This window comes from Myiozetetes cayanensis, unplaced genomic scaffold (genome assembly GCF_022539395.1).
Source record: "Myiozetetes cayanensis isolate MyiCay16 unplaced genomic scaffold, myiCay2020 scf2-11, whole genome shotgun sequence".
NCBI classification, from domain to species: Eukaryota; Metazoa; Chordata; class Aves; order Passeriformes; family Tyrannidae; genus Myiozetetes; species Myiozetetes cayanensis.
Genome location: NW_026087411.1, coordinates 39287139 through 39305532, shown reverse-complemented (window position 1 = coordinate 39305532; position 18394 = coordinate 39287139). Strand labels below are relative to the sequence as shown.

At 37.5% G+C, this 18394-nt stretch overlaps 1 protein-coding gene across 2 annotated transcripts in view; it reads right to left on the bottom strand.

The window, feature by feature from the left end:
- The window catches only part of ARID4B (AT-rich interaction domain 4B), an 89197-nt gene that overhangs the window by 55784 nt on the left and 15019 nt on the right, over positions 1-18394 (bottom strand). For both annotated transcript variants that reach the window (XM_050314663.1, XM_050314664.1), the window contains exon 3: positions 2970-3080. In XM_050314663.1, the coding sequence (XP_050170620.1) occupies positions 2970-3080 (111 nt within the window). The remainder of the gene's footprint in view (positions 1-2969; positions 3081-18394) is intronic.

Here is an 18394-nt window from a genome sequence, read left to right as displayed (position 1 = left end):
TCACCTACTGATGGCAAATACTTTCTGTCCACCACACATACTCTGTAACCTAGAACCAGACAAAGGATTCAGGCTAGGAATTAACTGAGCAAAGACTACGCTTCTGAACTTCATCCTGACAGATACAGGTATTTAATTCTCTCTTCTGGGGGGGTTAACTAGAAAGCCAAAGTTCAGTTAAGATGCAAAATAATCTGAAACCTGGGGTCACCACTGGCTCTTAAAAAATATCCAGTATATCAATTCTGATTTAGAGACACCTGTTTTTATTTACTTTCTGTGGTTATCTTACATGTATTTTACAGCAAAAAGGAGCTCTATTCAAAACCATGAGCCAGCCACAATGTACTATGATGAAAGGTAAACAAAGCAATTGCTATAGTGTATTACAGAACGGTTTGTCTTTTTAAAGATGTCTTGGGGCTTTGACTCTTTGGGAGGAGAAGATTTTTGATATCAACAGTTTTTGCTTCTTGAGATAGTCATATGTGCTCAAAAAATACTGGATATTTACAAAAATATTCACACCCCAAACTCTTGAAGCTAAGATAAGTGATGTTAGCCTTTGATAGTTGTGGGTTTTAATTCCCACAGTATTTACAAGTGCGGAACCTTTCAGGCAAAAGATTAAGATGCTTAGCACATCATGAACCTGATTAGATTCAGAAATTTCCCTTTTCTTCACTGTCCTGAAAAGACAGTCCTGGTAAGCCCTATTACAGCAGATGTTTCTCTTGTTTCTGTTAAATAAAGACCTACACAGAAAACAGTTTCAGAAGAAACTTCTGTGCAGGGTGCCCAAATACAAGTGGGTGTGGACGATGGTGCGAATTGTTTTAGGAGTCCCTGTCAAAACAAACTTGTTTACATAGCTCTCTGAAAAAAGCTGTAAAAGACCCGATGAAGTGGACTAACACCCTGGTAATACCAAAAGTCTTGCCCTTCAGTCAAATTTGGACTGCCTTCAACGCTTTTCATAAGTCTAGGCAAATTTAAGTTTTACTGTTTTCCATGACAAAGAGTGCAAAATGCAGTTACGTGTTATTGTAAAATTCTGTACCATGTATAGAACTTGCCCAAACCCACTAAACTGTGAAATATAGTACCTATTGATACTGAAATTGCAAGTAAATAGCACCTGCAATAAACTGAATAAAGGTTTTAAATTATGCTGGTCGTGGGAAGTTATTGTGAAGGTATCCCTTCAAAATATTCTAGGAAGCAGAATTCAACAGAAGAAAACAGGTAAAAGGAGAAACAATTAAATGTATTTCACTTGTCTGAAGATTACATACTCCACCCTGAAAGAATTTTGTTGCCATCCTCCTTTCTCAACAGAGTACCTAGTCACAAAACTTAAATGAATGCTTTACACTTAAATTGACAGTATGAAATTACTGACTTTCCTTATCCTCTAGTAGTTCTAGAAAATTAAGACATAAAATATACTGGGATCAGTAGAAACTGCTAAACAAGTCAAAAATAAGCGCAGTAAATAAACTACCAACTCCAGACAAAAGACACCTGATAGCAAGAATCTTTGTTAGAGCTAATATTGAGGAAAGTGTGCATGTCCCAGAAACAGCTAAAAATATTTTTAGAAAAATCAAAGGGTCAGTGTTAAGTTTAAGGAATACACATTCCTGGTGGAGAAAAGACAATGTAAACAGATATTGTTACAGCACTTAAATACAAAAACCTAAACCACAACTCACGCTACTCTACAAAGCAACAACAGTACTGGGGCTGAACTGCCCTAAGCCATGCAGTAACAGCAAAAAACACATACACAAACTTGAATCCAGAGGGCTTTAGGTATAATCTCCACAAACAATTTATAGTAAAAATTCTATTTCATGCCAAGATCTTTCTGCAAAACATTCCAGCAATAAAACTACAAGTAATAAACACACAAGAAAATTTTTAACACTAAATAATAGCAAGTGGCCATCTAAGAAGGTGGACTCAAAGTCCCACAAAGAACTGAAATGAGTTAAGATTTCACTGATCTAGGCACAACACAATTCCTGTACTTATATACTGATGCATAACAGCTTAAATAGCAATACTTAGCTGCTTAAATTCAATGGTGCTTTAAAACATAGACCAGCTGATGCTATTAAAAGTTATGACTAATGAAATGAAAAAGCGCTAATTTGCTCTTTTGTCAGATTTAAGATTAAAACTTCTTTATGTATTTAACACTATTATTAAATAAGTGGCAATCGTCCTTCTCACCAGGGCTTTTGGAGAGCACCTGCTCTCTCTCATACACACTATAGGCAAAAATGAGCCATAGCATGAGGGCAGATTCAAATAATGCACAACAGTTTACAGTGCAGACTCTTCAATAACAGGTTATCACCACACACAGTTCACACATTTTTCACTTAAATTTACAGTAGATATAAGAAAAATATTCTGCCACTACAACTGTTGCAGAGCAACAGTCTAATTTATGTTTTTTAAGTGCTACTTGCTATTTGGTAGGACTCAATATGCCAAGTCTTTTTTTGGAAGACAGCAGGGTTTCAGCTTATTCCTGAAGCATTATCTAGCTGCCACTGCTAAATGGCAGTGACCTGTGCTCTCAAGTAAACGAAACCATTTTAAACCTACATTGAGTAGTTTTAGCTATTTTCTGGTAATTTTCTCCCATACATAAGCCTACATTTGTCACATTTTAATCAAATACTTAAGGTCAGCCTATGGCACTGAAGGCCACAAACACTCGATGATAAAGCAGTGACAGAAAGAGAACATATTTAACTGTGTGGGAGTGGGGGAGCCCCTCCCCTCCCAACAATAATAAGCTTACTGTTATTTCAAAGACCATGCTGCCAGCCTCCAAGGAAAGGACAGCCTCTTAGCTGTCCTGAGACTAAAAAGAAGTTTCACATTGTGCCATTTTGAACATTAATGACTTTTCCCCCCCTTCAAAAAGAAGTGTTTGAAGGAAAACCACATACCTTGACTTTGACAAGCCTTTTTGCTGTCTTGATCTTGGCTTCACAGAAGGCTCCTCTATACTTAGCGCTCACATCAGTGCCCACTGTGAGATAGGGAGGCTCATCAATGGCCTGGAACAGAAAGAAAAACAACTGCTTCTTAATTACTGACCACTGGCAACACAGCTGCTATGTCTCGCTGGCTTTTGTGGACAGAGCACTAAAAACAGCCCAATAAAACTTAAGCCTGACAGCATATGTGTATCACAGCAAGAGAAACACAGAACACAACACTAAGCTAAACAATTAATATAAACACAATCTCATAATACAAATATATAATCTCATTATATAAATATAAGCTCATAGATAAAACAAACTGATACCACAGTTATCTACAGCAAGCACCACAGAGGCTTCCAACCTCTGCACCATCTGAAGACACAGGAGATGACTGGTTCTGCTGCAAAGGTGAAGGCCAACCAAGTGGTTTACTTTCTCCTTTAACTGCCTCAAGACCTGGTAAGTCACATGACACTGGTGTTTATTTCCCTCAGTTAAGTTTCATTTTTCATCAGTAAGTATAACAACTCTGAAGAGACTTCCTCCAGAGTTGGGCTCTCATCAGGAGAGCAGCCCATGGGGAAAGTGCAGTAGGAGACTGACAGAGACTAAACAAACACCCTCGTGAAGGGTCCAGACAAAACACAAGGTTCTGTAACACACAACACGGGAAAAAATGACACCCAAATAGGGAAACAAGAAATAGAAGAGGTGGGAAATAAGTAGTGCAGGGTGTAGGAGGAGACCATGGGTCAAATACACAGTATACAGAGTGAGCTCATGAAGGCACTGTTCCTTCAAAGGAAGCCCATCTTCTCTCACACAACCTCTCCTAATGTTATCTGTGGGAGGAGATTCCAGAGAACTGAACCACCTCAGTATAACTTTTGACTGTTGGTCACAAGAGAGAAGGCAGAGGGGTGACAGCAAGAGGAGTGAGGTTTGTTTCCAAGAGCTGCAAGCCTCCATGGAGCCCCAAACAAGGGCTGAGAAGAGAGATCTAAGCCCTTGCCTGAGCCACATCATGTTTCTGCACCCTTATGGATTCAGACACAGCTTATGAGAGGTAACTCTGTCACACCCAGGCTCTCTGTGGGAAGAATACAGAGACAAATCTTCACAGGTATCAGAGGTGAGATGCTTGCACTCAGCATCAGGTAATTCCCATTGGCTGCCTCCAGTTCCAATACATCAGAAGTAAAGGCATGGAAGTATGTACCAGAATGGTTCAATGTGTGATTTTTCAGAAATTTAAGTTTTGCAAAATTTGAAATTGAGAAACATGAGACACTACAGGGTTAACTCTGTATTAATGGGTTTTTTTCTACCTTGACTCTGTTCCAGCCTACTCTCATTTGCCTGTAATAGAATATATTTCTGAGTACTATAAAACTGTTACCAATCTGCACTAAGATCATTAGAAACAGGAATGCTCTAATGAACGCACCCCTCTCTTTCTCTCTCTCTGCATGCATGGTACGTGACTGCATGCAGAGTAGCAGGATATGCCACACTGGTAGCAGTATATCCACAAACACCTATCTGTTCCTAATCCAGGCTTAATAACCATAAAACTCGACTGAGATTAACTAGGAACCTTAAGAGTGTTGGGATTCTGAAACGGATTCCCTCCTTGCTTGTCCAACAGTGCAAAAGTACTTGCCTTAAAGTCAGGCTGCAATGCTTTTCTCTTACTGCACTTGGAAGGACGCTGGAAGAGGGACTCAGTTCTGGTTAGTACTCTCCCTAGTGAGCCAGGTAGTGGCTGCTTCACACAGTATAAATACGAACAGAGGAAAGCAACAATGCTTACTGTCTTGCAAAGACAGTAAAACTAAGAGGGGTGTATCCCTCCTGTTCCACCACTCTCTTTAGTAAAGAAACTCATTCAACCACTACAGTGTTTATATTCTTTCATGCCAGTTCATCTTCCAAACTTAAAAGAAAGTGTGGAGTACTGAGATTACTTTAACAAGACTGACAGATCCCAGATGGGTCCACGCAGATACACATACCTATTATTTTCCTATAAACAAAACTTCAAGAGATGGTTGTGACAGTAACAGTCTATACCTCCCTATACAGCCAAATTATCACAAAGACTAATCCATAATGTTAAGGTGAATTTACATAAAATAAAGAATGCTTTTCTTTACTGCTACTGAACACTAACTTAATAAAATAATAATAATAAAAAAGTCTAACATTCTGGTAACCAAGATAATCTGAAGTTCTGGTCTTTGACTGGAAATTTATAGCAAAGGAACAGGCAAATCAACAATCAAAATTTAAAGAGAATTTAAAATTCTTATTAAGATCATAATTACCAGTATAAGTGATTACTTTATCTCTACTCTGATTTATTCTCACCAACTTCTTCCAAAAAGAATATTCATTTGAAGAACAAACATATGTCAGAATTAATTTCTGTTACTAAAACACAAATTCATTTCAATCTCTAGCCTACATCTTTTGAAATTACTCTATCTCCTTCCACTGGAACTAGTTAATATTTACTGCTGTAAAGAATTTTAAACAACAGCAAATATATGGACCATTTGATTACCACTCTAGGTATGTTTACAAGAAATACAGTATTGGAGTGGCTTTTGGAAGAAAAATGATGAAATGCATTTCTTTAACTACCACTATGAATCACTATACACTTTAAAACAGCATGTGAAATCTTCAATGGATACACACTGGAATTTTTTCTGTGGTTTTATTATTCTGCTGAAAGACAAATTACAAGGCTTTCAAACTTCCCCCTTTCCCTAAACTGCAACAATTTTTGGTGACAAAATCACTTAATTGAAATTTTCAAAATACTTCCCTCATTCTGACTGATAGTAACAGCAGAAAGTGATAAGTTAAAACAATTAGCAAAATGTGATGCATCACAGAGAATGCAAACTAGAAAAGTAAACAGTAAAGTTCAAAGTCTGGCATTAATTTCAGATAATTCTTACCACAACTTTGACATTTTCACCAACTCTGAGACACACGTTCTCAAGCAGGTTTTATTCAATTCCATCAATATTAGAGAGACATTTTAAAATTAGTATACAGCTATTTTTACCTTGCTGTTATCCCTTCACTGCTTTGTGCTTACGTCATTTAATAGGTGTCCTTACACGCAGAGTGAATATATCTTTGTCTGTTAAATTTTGACATGCTTTGTCAGGATTTGTTTTTATTCTGGTTTTGCTTTTCAGAACAGGTTACCAGGAAAAAACAGCACATTAAAGTGCAGCTAAAATCGGATAATATAATTCAGGAATCTCAGGAAAGGTGTTGCAAGCATACTGAAAGTATCTCAACAAGGAGCACCGCAGCAGTCTTTAAAGGGAAGAGGGAGGCAACACTGGACTACCCTACCACATAAAAAGTTCTGAGCTTCCTAAAATTACTAAAGATATCTTGAAATATCTTGAAACAACTATACTAGTCTCATACATTGCTACCTCCAAATTTCTGAGCTGCACTCTCAGCCTTCATTTTATTTTAAAACATGGTAATCTGAATTTGCATTTACAGTTTATATCTGAACACAATCACTTGCACTTTATAATTTATAGGTAAGAATTATCTTTTCAGAAGCATATCATGAACAAAAGTTTATTGATGGTTTTAATAGGAAAACTGAAAAGTATGTCCAGCACGTGCTATCATTCATTTATAATGAGATCATGAACTTTCATTCAGAGCACACCCCAGATTTCCTGTCAGTGTTTCTACGTCTCTATACTCTCAAAAATCTTTCAGTTCACACTGGAAGAAGGAGAAAAGTGAAGCTGATGTGGCTTATTCGCTTCGTTGTTTTATTATTGGCAGCAGACTGGTATTGAAGATCTTCATGGAAACCACTCACTAAGCAGGCGCTTCCAAGACGGATCACTACTTTGTTGGCATGAATGACTGAGGGCAGGTTACCAGAAAGGGGGCCGGCTGTGCCGAGTGACACGGAGAGACAGACATCGGTACGCAAAGGGAGACCGGGGGAAGGCTGTACCCCGCGGGAGCGTGGGGCCGCAGCCAGGCGGGGGGGTACGGCAGGGCTGTTCTGGGAAGAGACCAGGGCGAGCCCTTCCCCAGCATTCGCTGCAGTGGGTGCTGAGCGCTACCAGTGCCTCAGCATCTCCCCGAGGAGCCGCGAACAGCCGGGTCGATGCTCCAGCTCTGGCAAGGCTGCCGGAGGCAGACGGAGCTCCGGGAGATTTGTTTGGCTCGTTCGGGGCGGCAGAGGAGCACCAGCGTTTCTCTGGGGACCTGTCGCTTTAAGGGGAGGGGCCGGAGCCGGGAAGCTGCCAGAAGTTTCTGGCTGCCCGAGCCAGCCCCGAGCGCTGCCGCCCGCCCGCGCCCTCTCCCCGAAGGCGCCCAGGGCTCCGGCAGATTAAGCGCGGATTGCCGTAAACTAAATTTGTCCCCGTAAGGCGATTGCCTGGTAAATCTGCACGCAGGGCTTCCCGGGAGCCGGCCGCTGATGGAGACGAGCACTGGCAGCGCCAATTCCCAGGATCCGCCCGGTATCGCTCCCGACCCGGCACCTCGGCCCGGGAAATCTGCGAGCGCTGCCCGCCCTCCTGCAGTGCAGCTCCTCCGGAACGCCGCTGGAATGCGCCTTGCGCTGTATTATCCTAAATCATCAGCCAAACTACTATAAAAATTTCTGGCGCTGTCTTGGGTGACCAAGAAGGGATAAAGAGAAAAGAACTTCCTGCAGTTTTGCACTTTCCATTAGGAAATCCAAACAAATGGGCAACCGCCATGCTCCTACTAGCACTTCAATTTGTTATATTAATGGGAATAGGATGAATAGTTTCTCTGCTATCTCAATTCACAACTGCTGTGCACGGGCAGGAGTTGCAGCACAGGCTGCCGCAGCTGAAAAGCTGGTTTACCACTTAAATAAGGAGCAGTCTCTAGGTGACCAGTCAGCAATTTCCACCAATTCAGTGGCTGAATTTTCTTTGGCAGGCAAAGCAGGCTGCTGGAAGGGTTCTGCTCCAGCCTTCAAGCTGATTATACCTAGAAGGACTAATAAATGGCTAGATGCCCACATCATAAAAGAACCTGCGCATCTTCTGAATTTGGACATTTACATTGGTATTAATAGTTCTGGTCTTCCAAGTGTGAGGGAGGAAACACATGGACCTCTCCAAAACACTACAGAATACACATTTTAGCACTGCAATCTAAAATGGTAGCATCGTGCTTTTACATACATTTAAAGTCTGTTAAAGAAGTCAGTTTTCCAGCATTTTTTATTATACACATTTACATATTTTTCCATCCATGTGGGATGAAATCATCCTCACCCCTCTTCTTTCAACTGTGCTGCATTACTATATTCAAATTCCTTTGTAAAGTCTGTCATGCCGTACAGCAGCTGATAAAATTGCTTTACACTGTGCTTTGCCTATAAGCACGTCTAATACAGAGTGTGTGAATATATTATTTCTATCTCCTAATCTGTATTCCTCTGCACCATGCACAGGATGTTCCAAGTAAACCACATGAAAACAAGATTAAGTATTCAATCTAGAAACACAGCAGACATGGTTACTAGGAAAGCCTGCAGGACTGCTTTCAGATTAATACAAAAAGAAAAAACTGGGTCTATACCTTCTCTTTGTCTTTCATACATTCAGAGTTTGAAGAGCTGAGATTTCAGCTTGTATTAAACATTCCAAATTCAACATTTATCTACTCTACAAGACCCTTGAGTCAAGAAACTAGTGAAGCAATTTCAAGAAGCAAAAACCACCCCAACAATCCCACAACTACTGAAAAGAAAGGACTGGATTTAGTTTTTAAATGAAAATTTCACATTTGTTTATTTTCAATAACCAAGGTTCAGAAAAATCTTGTTGAAGATTCAAGACTCTCCTCCTCACCCCACCTGGTATCCAAATTAATTACTGAGTTTAAAAAAGAAACATTGTAAGACTCAACATCTGATTTTTTTCTCATCCATATTAAGCAAGAGGAACAGTAGCAAAACTTTTTTTGCTACTGCCTATGGTACTTCGAAGTTATTTTTCCAAGGGACCTGTTTTCTCATTGTTTGCCTTTCGTCCATAATTCAAGATGGAAACACCCAGTTTGCAAGTGGAATCACACACATACTTGAATATTCCACCTACAGTCCCACAAATCAGTGGGAAAATCCACCAATAATACCCCACTACTTCAACCCAAACCCCAAGCCAGATCTTTAAGTCTTCTAACGAAGGGCGAAAATTCCCTTTCCATCCTGCAGAATTAGCAGCCACCTCAGTGTCATTCACAGGTTCTCAGAAACTTTTGGGTCAATGAGGGCTTGGAAAGACTCAACTTTGAAAAACAGCATCTTTTTTTTTAAAGCAAGGGTAAATCCAACTTCTCCTAGACACTTCTTCTGGTGAACTGTTTTCATGAACACAGGGGAAAGAAACACATAGAAACCAAATAAAATTTTTCTGCCCAATTACTGTGATATTTAGTTTAAAGATTATTACCTTAAATACTTTCAAACTGCAGTAAGTTCCACCCAATAGCAAAGATCTGCCCACACACTGCAGAATCAATCTCTTAATAAACAAAATCATAGAGTGTAATTAAGAGGACAAGATTTTGCTTACAGCTCAACCTGCTGTGGTTAGGAGGACACTCAACTTTACAGTAATAGCAGACATTTTCAGGAAAAACTGTTATTATTATAACACTTTAATATACTTAATTTGGCAGATAATAATTATAGTTGATTTTAAATACATTTCTCATGTATTTTCAGAGCAACAAAGATGAGAAACTTCTAAAACCTTTCTACAAACTGTACGTTACTGAGGCACACAACTCCTCAGAGACAAATGCAGTATCTGAAACAAAGACCGAAGCCCAGAAGACAAAAAACTCCTTTAAAAAATGTAAATCCATTGGCCCATCATCCACCTCCCAGAAATGAGAATATCGCAACAGGAGACAGGAGGAATTTTTCTGTGAACTTGCAAACTACAAAATAGAATAAAAGGCAGTGATGTTTTTCACATGAAAAAGCTATTACATGAAAGCTCAAGAGTAAGAGTGTGCTTTAGGCAAATTTTCTTCTGGCTGAAAAATCAGATTTTGATTTGATACTTTGCTTTTTTTACTGTTGTACATTTCAGAGAAAGGCAAAACTAATAAATTTGAAATTTCTGAAGGAAAATGGTTCAATTTTATCAGTATTTGCCCACAAATAAAAATTATGGTAAAAAACATCCTGATCAAACCAAACATTTACAAGTTAAAAAAAAGGGGGGGAAGGGCTTCTCGTAATGAAACTTATTTCCAGTTTCAATTTAAAACCTGCAGGAAGTTTCAAGTAACACCTCAACAATCTTGTAAGCAAACGTTATACAGCTGTGGCAAAAAGTCATTGTTGTCTGTCCCCTCAACCAAGCTGGAAGTTACCAGAACCTAGCAGACAAATGTCTGGAAGCATTAAACCAACTTCTGACAGCTTTAGCCTTCTCTACAGGTGCAAAGCAGATATTTTCTTTATTTCAAATTATTCTGTTAGATCAGTCCAATGCCAAGCTTATTTAAAGTTCTTAAAGACTTGAAAGGGTTCTAAAGCTGATTTTCCCCTCCAAATTAAAGTGAGTTCTGTGGAAAGGATTTACAAGTTCTAAGATCATGAAGGACCAAGTGACCCAAAACAAGAGGTTCAGTTTGGTAATCACAAGTAACACTTATTTTATTTAATGTATCTGTACTAAATGCAAAACGGATTTTCATTATTTTTACTTATCTGTGTAAAGTTGAATTTTTATGGGACTAGTAATCCCATCCCTTTTTTTTTTCTCAGAACCATGATAAATTGATGGATACAGAAATATAAAAATATTTTAACTCTACTCAGAACATAGGAAATATTTCAAAAATTTTAAAAGTTAGTCTATCCTAATAATTTCCAAAGAGCAACTCCATTCTCCACTAGAAATGTACCAAGTAGTATAATTTCCAAACATCTAAACTGTAATTACCTCATTTTCTATTAAAAATAGCAAATCCAGAAAGGTAACTATGCTTTAAAAAATTACACCATTATTTTTTTCCCTACCATTCTGAATGAAACCCACTGAATTCTGATTCTGTTTCTAATTTGGTCACAGACTTGCCGCACCATGATGAGACCCAGCAGGCATGTACCAATTTTCAATTCTGCAGAATGGGGCTAATGCACATCTAACTCACAGGCAAGTGGGCATTTGATGTTTCTCCAGTACTTTCAGACCTAAGAATGGAAATCTGTGTTCTTTCTATCAGTATAGCACATCACTCTATACAATGTTTTATTTAATAAAAACACTCCAGAACTGCTGATCAAGCACTCTAAAAATAATGCCAATTCCTTGCTATTCCTTCTGTAGGTCTCGTTTTGTATTGCTGAAAGGCTACATGAAGATATTTTGAATGCCTGCTCCCACTGCCTATCCCCCTAAATATAAAATCTTTTTTGAAGTCAATTATTGCCATAGCTACCAGACTGCATTTTTTTCCTGTAAGGTTTAACTAAATATTCAAACTATTTAACATCATAGTTCAGTACTGAAAAAATGGTGCAACTTCATTAATGTTGGCCAGACTTTTTTTGTACATTCCAAGTGAAGTCTGAACATTAGGTTTCTACATATGTACAGATAAAAAAGTAACACCTAATTTGAAATAAGAAGCTTCTGAAGAAAGACTTCTCTTTTAGTCACAGATATTTGAAAGACTTCTTTCACATTTCCTGTTTTTAGTGCAAGAAACAAAATTCATTCAAGTAAGGAGAACTGTTATATCAAAAAAACCCCAATCAATAACATGTTTGTTATTAGAGGGTAAAATAACTTAGTAAAAAGTATATCCTTGATATCTGTTTTGCATTTGACAATAAGGAATATATTAAACCTTTACATTAACAAGTACTCTTTTTCCAACTAAAAGCTGTAGATAACACTTAGAAGCATTATTTATTTTATTAGGTCTGGAAAACTTATCTCACATTTAAAAATGTGCCAGTTCTGTCTAGAGATGCTGCTGTGTAAAACATGGGATGTTTCAAAGCACTGAAAAGAATGATATGATAATGATATGCTTGTCTTCCAAACGGACTGGAACAAAGATAATTTGATAGTTTAATCAAACAAACCAGTCCAGGCTGTTCCTGATCAAAATGGTGAAGAGACTAATACATGACTATGTGAAGTGTAAAAAATCAGTAGTTGATGAAATCTCAAGAGACCAAACTGGTTTTAAAACAATTGTATAATTCTTTGACAATATTTTTATTTCCAGTCAAAGACAGTTTCATTTTTGTTTTCTGTTTAAGAAGTTAGTTCTACAGAAATTCAGTATAACAATATACAGAACAGGAAAATCTATATATGTGAAACAAATTGTATTTTAAAGCAAATCTATTCTAGGGAATTGATAATACTAGCATTTTGGTTGACAGAAAAGTATAACAATATTTTTAGATACTAAAACTGATACCAAGAACAGGAACAGTCAATAAAACATAAAATCAGATAATTATCAAAGAATGTTGGGGGTTCTTTCACTGAAATTGTGGCATATTAAGCTTCTGTTTATTATCATCTATTTTTAAAATTATTTTCTATTGTGTAAAACTTCAGACACGAATTCATGCCAAGTTGAAAAACTGAACGTTAAAAAAAAACCCACCAAAATCAACACCCCAAAACCCCAAACCTATAAACCATGACTCTCTTTTCTGCAAACACAAAAGAAAATTTCTTGCCTTGGTTTACTTCCATATTTTATACAACACTTTCTAAACCTCTTACGAGGAAAGAAAAGTGGGGAGGTTATTCCTAGGTTAGAACAGAAAAGAAAAGCTGAAAGGGTGACTTACTAATTCAAAATCCCCCATCAGAATGAGATTTCTCAAACACTGACCCAAGTCAATTCACTAACTAGCTATGATTTTCTTAGTCTTATATGCACTGATAAAATTATATTCCAAAATTCTAAGATGTTATTTTGTATATTTATATGAAACTTTAACTGTAGCTGTATAAACTGTAACTTAAAATAAAGTACTTTTTGAAAATATATTGTTAAAATTATAACAAAATAACACATAAGTCTGGTAAAAAAAAAATCATGAGTAGCCTTTGGATTCGGTTTTTGCCACTGTTGATAGCTAGAACAACAATGGGGGAGTACCAAATGTAATGCCCAACCTACACACAACTGTCAAACAATATGAAACAAAAAAATCTAAATACAAAACAAACTGGAAAGCTAGGATTCTTCTGATTGAGAATCAATCCCTCCCAGAGACACATTATTTTGTAAATTAAGTGCAACTGATCTGCGCATCAGAAAGTTATGCAAAAATTCAATCATTCAGGAAGGAAGAATGTATTCACTTTGGTTCTCCAGACAAAATGAATTTGTAGCAGATCACCAACTGCACACAGGAGTCTACCAAAAGCATAGTAGTATATACCGGCTAACTTCATACAGCAACACAACAAATTTTAGACAGGAGAAAGGATTTTAACTCTGCCATGCTTCTTTGACTGCTGCCTAGTAATTCACTGTAAAACTCCTGGCCAAGGACAAGACATTGAGAAAGAACTATGAAAATTAGTTTAGAAAATACCTACGAAGAGACTAAAATAACCTAATCTAACCATTTTATCAAATTACAATGGATGAGATTCCTGGGAAAAACAAAAACTTAATTACACATAGAAGGTTATCAGGGCTTTTTCTCTCAGCAGGATCATTTTAGCTGTATTATTCATAACAGATGCCTGTAATATCGTTCTTAAATTTAAGAGTCAATATTCCACACTCTCTGCAGTGTTTACAGGCTTTTCTATAATATCTCATCTAAGCATTCCTTGCTGTTGTTATTTCTTGTCTTATCAATACTGCACATAGAGATCAGTGTACTTCTCCTTTGCAGCTTTCAAGAGATGAAACTCCTTAAAGTAATCCGATTTCTAAAAGAAAACAGCAAACAAATTATGATGTAAATTTTACCTATAAGCCAAATATTTATATGTATTTATATTTACCTACAGGCCCTGTATTTCTAATTACTCCTCTGGAGTTTGATTTAATGACCTCAGATAATTCTTCTAGTTGGTGCCTAAAAACAGACACAGGTACGTCCTAATTAATTGCAAGAGAAGCAAACATAATTTCACTCAATTTTCAAGTAATACCTTAACATTCCAGTATAACATTTGCCTTTTTGGCAGGAATTTGACATTGCCTCATGTTCCATTTATTTTTTGGCTATTTTTCTAAGAACTGTCCCCTCAAGGGAGGAAGAAATAGCATGCCGCATGTTCCATTTTCAATAGGAGTGAGCTGTTAATGTGGCATACGCCATTATATGACACTCTAGCGAGCGTGTTGACTGTTGATGGCCCCCAGTTCAGCCTGTTGGCTGTCTTCAGCCCCAGATGCTAAAACCTTGGATAAAAAGGCAGCTAGCACCAAGTTCTCAATTCCATGTGCTGGGATTCTTGGCTTATTGAATAAAGCACCCGTTTCACTCCTTCAGAGGATCTGGACAACTGCAAATCCATTACATGAACCACTCTAATGGAAATGAGATGCCTGAACAAGGTGCTTGCAGATAGGTCCTGTGCTAACCATCCAACAGATTCTACCCTACTTCATAAGGTCCTCTCACCCAATTCTCTGTCTGCCCAGGAGACAGAGCACCCACTGCCACATGCCTGGATTATTTATAATACAAAGGAGACTCCCACAGTGCCATCACTCCCACTGAGAAGTATCACAAACACCCATAAGTTAGCTAGCTACAGTCCTTCACTGGATTTGGCCCATAGTGTCAAACTCAAGTGCTCTTTCATGGCATAGGAAATAAGCAATATTGCAAGGTTCTTTAATCTTATAATCTAGGGCATTAAAAATCCCATGGCTTTAGGATGAACAGAGATTTTAGATTTTAAAAAAGGATATTAATATACTGTGTAACTAGACGCTTGAAGAGATCATAAGGATTGATACAAATATTCCATCTCTTCAAGGCTTTAAATCAACAATCTTACTATATACACATTAAAAGTATGATCAAGCAAACCTTGAGGTAGCCATTCAAACACCTAAATATGGCTATAGGTACTCATACTCAGATTCTGAATCAACAAGGAACTCCCACAATTAAAACAAAATATTGTGATAAAGGCAGCTACAACAGGAAAGACTTCTGAAGAATTATCTCCATTTTTCAAAATTATATGAATTGCCTCGTATACCAAATAGCCAATCACTTCACCAAGAAGTGATCAGAAAAACCACTTGGCCCAAGAAATACCAACTTTAGCACTTCTGATATGCGCTGATGTGTGTCAAAACTCATTTTGCCGCCCCCAGGCACTTGTGCGATGTCTCAGACAGACAGGAAGTATGCACATGGTTTCATCTCTGGTTAGAGCTCAACTTACTTACCATACTAATTTTAAAAATACTCTGTACACAACTCCACTCAGCAACAATCTGTTCACTTCTTTAGTTTTAAAAGCTCAACTGTTGCAGTCAGTCCCCACTTCCTCTCAACAAATTAAGTAGGCCAAAGCCAGCTGCTTTGTCCTTATACTCATTGCTCTGAAATCCTGCAATCTTGTGGGTTTTTTAGCCTCAAAGGCATCCCATTACAATGGATTAGAATTCCATAGTGCATTTTTCTTAATACTTACAAAAAACTGGTAACATAACTTGTAGTTAATACAGTCGCTTATTAGATTTCCGAAATGGCAATATTCATAATGCCACTCTTTGCAAAGGAACAGATGGAATAGGCCCTTTATTTAAATTCAGGATGGGAAGAAGAAAAATGAAGGCTAAAGAATAAGGAATCTTATTTTAAGTGAGCAATTACACAGTTTCTGCTGTATTTGCAACCCAAAATACACAACTACCTGTATAAGAATCAAAATATGAATGTTTTGCGTAGAACTGTATGAGTTGACAAATGGCAAGAGGCAAAACATCACAACAGCCCAGAATGCTACAGAACCAACAGGAAACTTCTGAATATAAAAGTGCTTTAAGACCTACCTGATACAAAAAGCATATGGCTTCTGTATGCTAGGAATCTATTAAAACAGAACTGTTCTAAATGCGAGTCACATTCATTTATTTGTTTCTCCTGGTAACTTTGAATGATCACCAGGATGCAGTTTTGATCATTACGCAAAGTGAGAAAACCAGTCTAGTAAAATGGGTTGAATCTATTCACTCCTATAAGAATAAAGCCAGAAATGCTAGGATAAAATATTCAAAAATATCTGTCTACCTACAGAAAACAAACAAACAAAAAAAGTAGCCATCAAAAATAAATCCAATAAAATGGGTTTAAGCAATCAGAGGTGGTGACAATACCTACTACCAACAATAGTTCTTAATTTCTCAAACTGGGAAAGGTGGATGGGGAGGTGTGTGCTGATAGATGCTCACCACCACAGTTATGCAGATGGTGTGCTCTTTCATATTTCTTTTGTGAGTTGATTCAACAACTCACGAGTGTAAAAGGGGAAGGCTTTGGCCCTCGAAACTCAAATCTTCATGAATGGTGCCTCTCCCTGTCCATCCTCTCTTTTGCATCTGTTCTGATACACCTTGGCTTAAGGTGATTCAACTCACCAATTCAACACATAGCTACTTATTTCTGTTACTTTTGCTAAACTAATTTTCTTTCACTTCAGTAAGTTGTATCATTTCCCTGTAAGATCATACACCAGAGTTAAGAAAGTAGAAGAGGATAAATCAATGGGTCAACTGGCAGCCTGCCTTGAACTACAACATGAAGTAGCACTCCATAATAATTTAGAATTTGTAAGGTTCTTGCAAAAAAACCACAGAAATTTCAAATGAGAAAAAAATCCTCTTCTTTTCGCCACCATTTCATATGTTTGTGTGATAGCATTTTCTATATTTACCTTTTCATTGCACACTCTTGATCTCTAAGTTCTTTTTTTCCAAATTCCAAAAATTAAAAGTATGAAGCCCCTAGCTGGATGAAAAAGGTGACATTTACCATGCTACTTTTTTTTTTTAATGATGTTGTAACCAAGCTAACTGTCTCTTCAAATGATCTTGGTGTCAAACAAACAGCTTTCAGTCAAACATCTCCACTAAATCCCTGAAGTGGCTTTAAACTGGCTAAAAGCACTTCAGCACTGGCATATATGCAAGGTCAAACACAAGTTTATATTCAAAGACTAATCTACTTGGATAGCACTCAAAAAAACCAGTATATGTTAAGTTTTATATCCAGCCCACATTATCTGCAAACAAAGCAGGTATTACTGATTTAACTGAGCATTCTATAGGAATAGACTGTTGATTTTTATAGCAAACTAGCAAAGCACCATTACCACTAGGTGGTTTTGTAAAATAAGAAGTTCGATTGTAAACTGAGAACTAATTTCAAGGTTAATTTCAAAAATTTCAGAATTTCCCACAAAACACTTGACTTAATTCAATTTATAAATGGGATCAGTCCTGTCAAAAATAACGGTTTGGTTTGACAGTCAAGAAAACGTGACATTTAATGACTGGACTACAGATAATTTGCACCAAGATGATGACCCAGTGTTGAGACAATCTTTGAAAGGCCTTCAAGGAGCAGAGATCCAGAACCTTACAGCTGATTGCTCCCAAGAAGTCACTGCTTCGCACACGGAAGGATAACCCTAACTCCATGGAGTTTAACAGCGATGGCAGATGCTAAAGCACATTTGAATCCAGAAAAATCTGTTTCAGGTTACACTATACTGGCAAAGAGATCAAAATATGAGAAAACATATTCTTTCAGTGGTCTCATAGTCTTGCATGGATTTAACCTGGGAATCCCATTAGCACTGTTTGACACAGCAGATGCACTCACCGTTTCACTACAGTTACAGGAATATCAATATGCAGACTTTCTCCCCCCTTACAGAGCCTGACATTCCTATTAAAAAATCAACTAAAGAAAGGTTAAATATAACTACAAAGGTAATTTCAGTCAATTACACCTCTGGCATCTAGTTTTTTCTGAAAAATTCAGACTTGGTAGAGATACAGTCGTTTCAGACAATATTAAATTAAAGCATATAGAACAAAGGTATCTTACCTACAGAAAAAAGTTCTATTCTCTCCACCAATTTGCCTTTTGCTTTTCTCCTGGCTTTTCTGAACAAGTTGTTCTGACAAAGTGTAAGGCTCAGACTTGTTAGGATACAAATGCAAGTAACAGAATCTGAAGATGCAGTTCAGAACAGTCAAACCAGGCTCTCCTTTGCTTTCCAGTAACTTGCTCTGCAGAAATATCCTTAAATTTCTCTGCTGGCTTCAGGAGATTCAGCATGCACAGACCA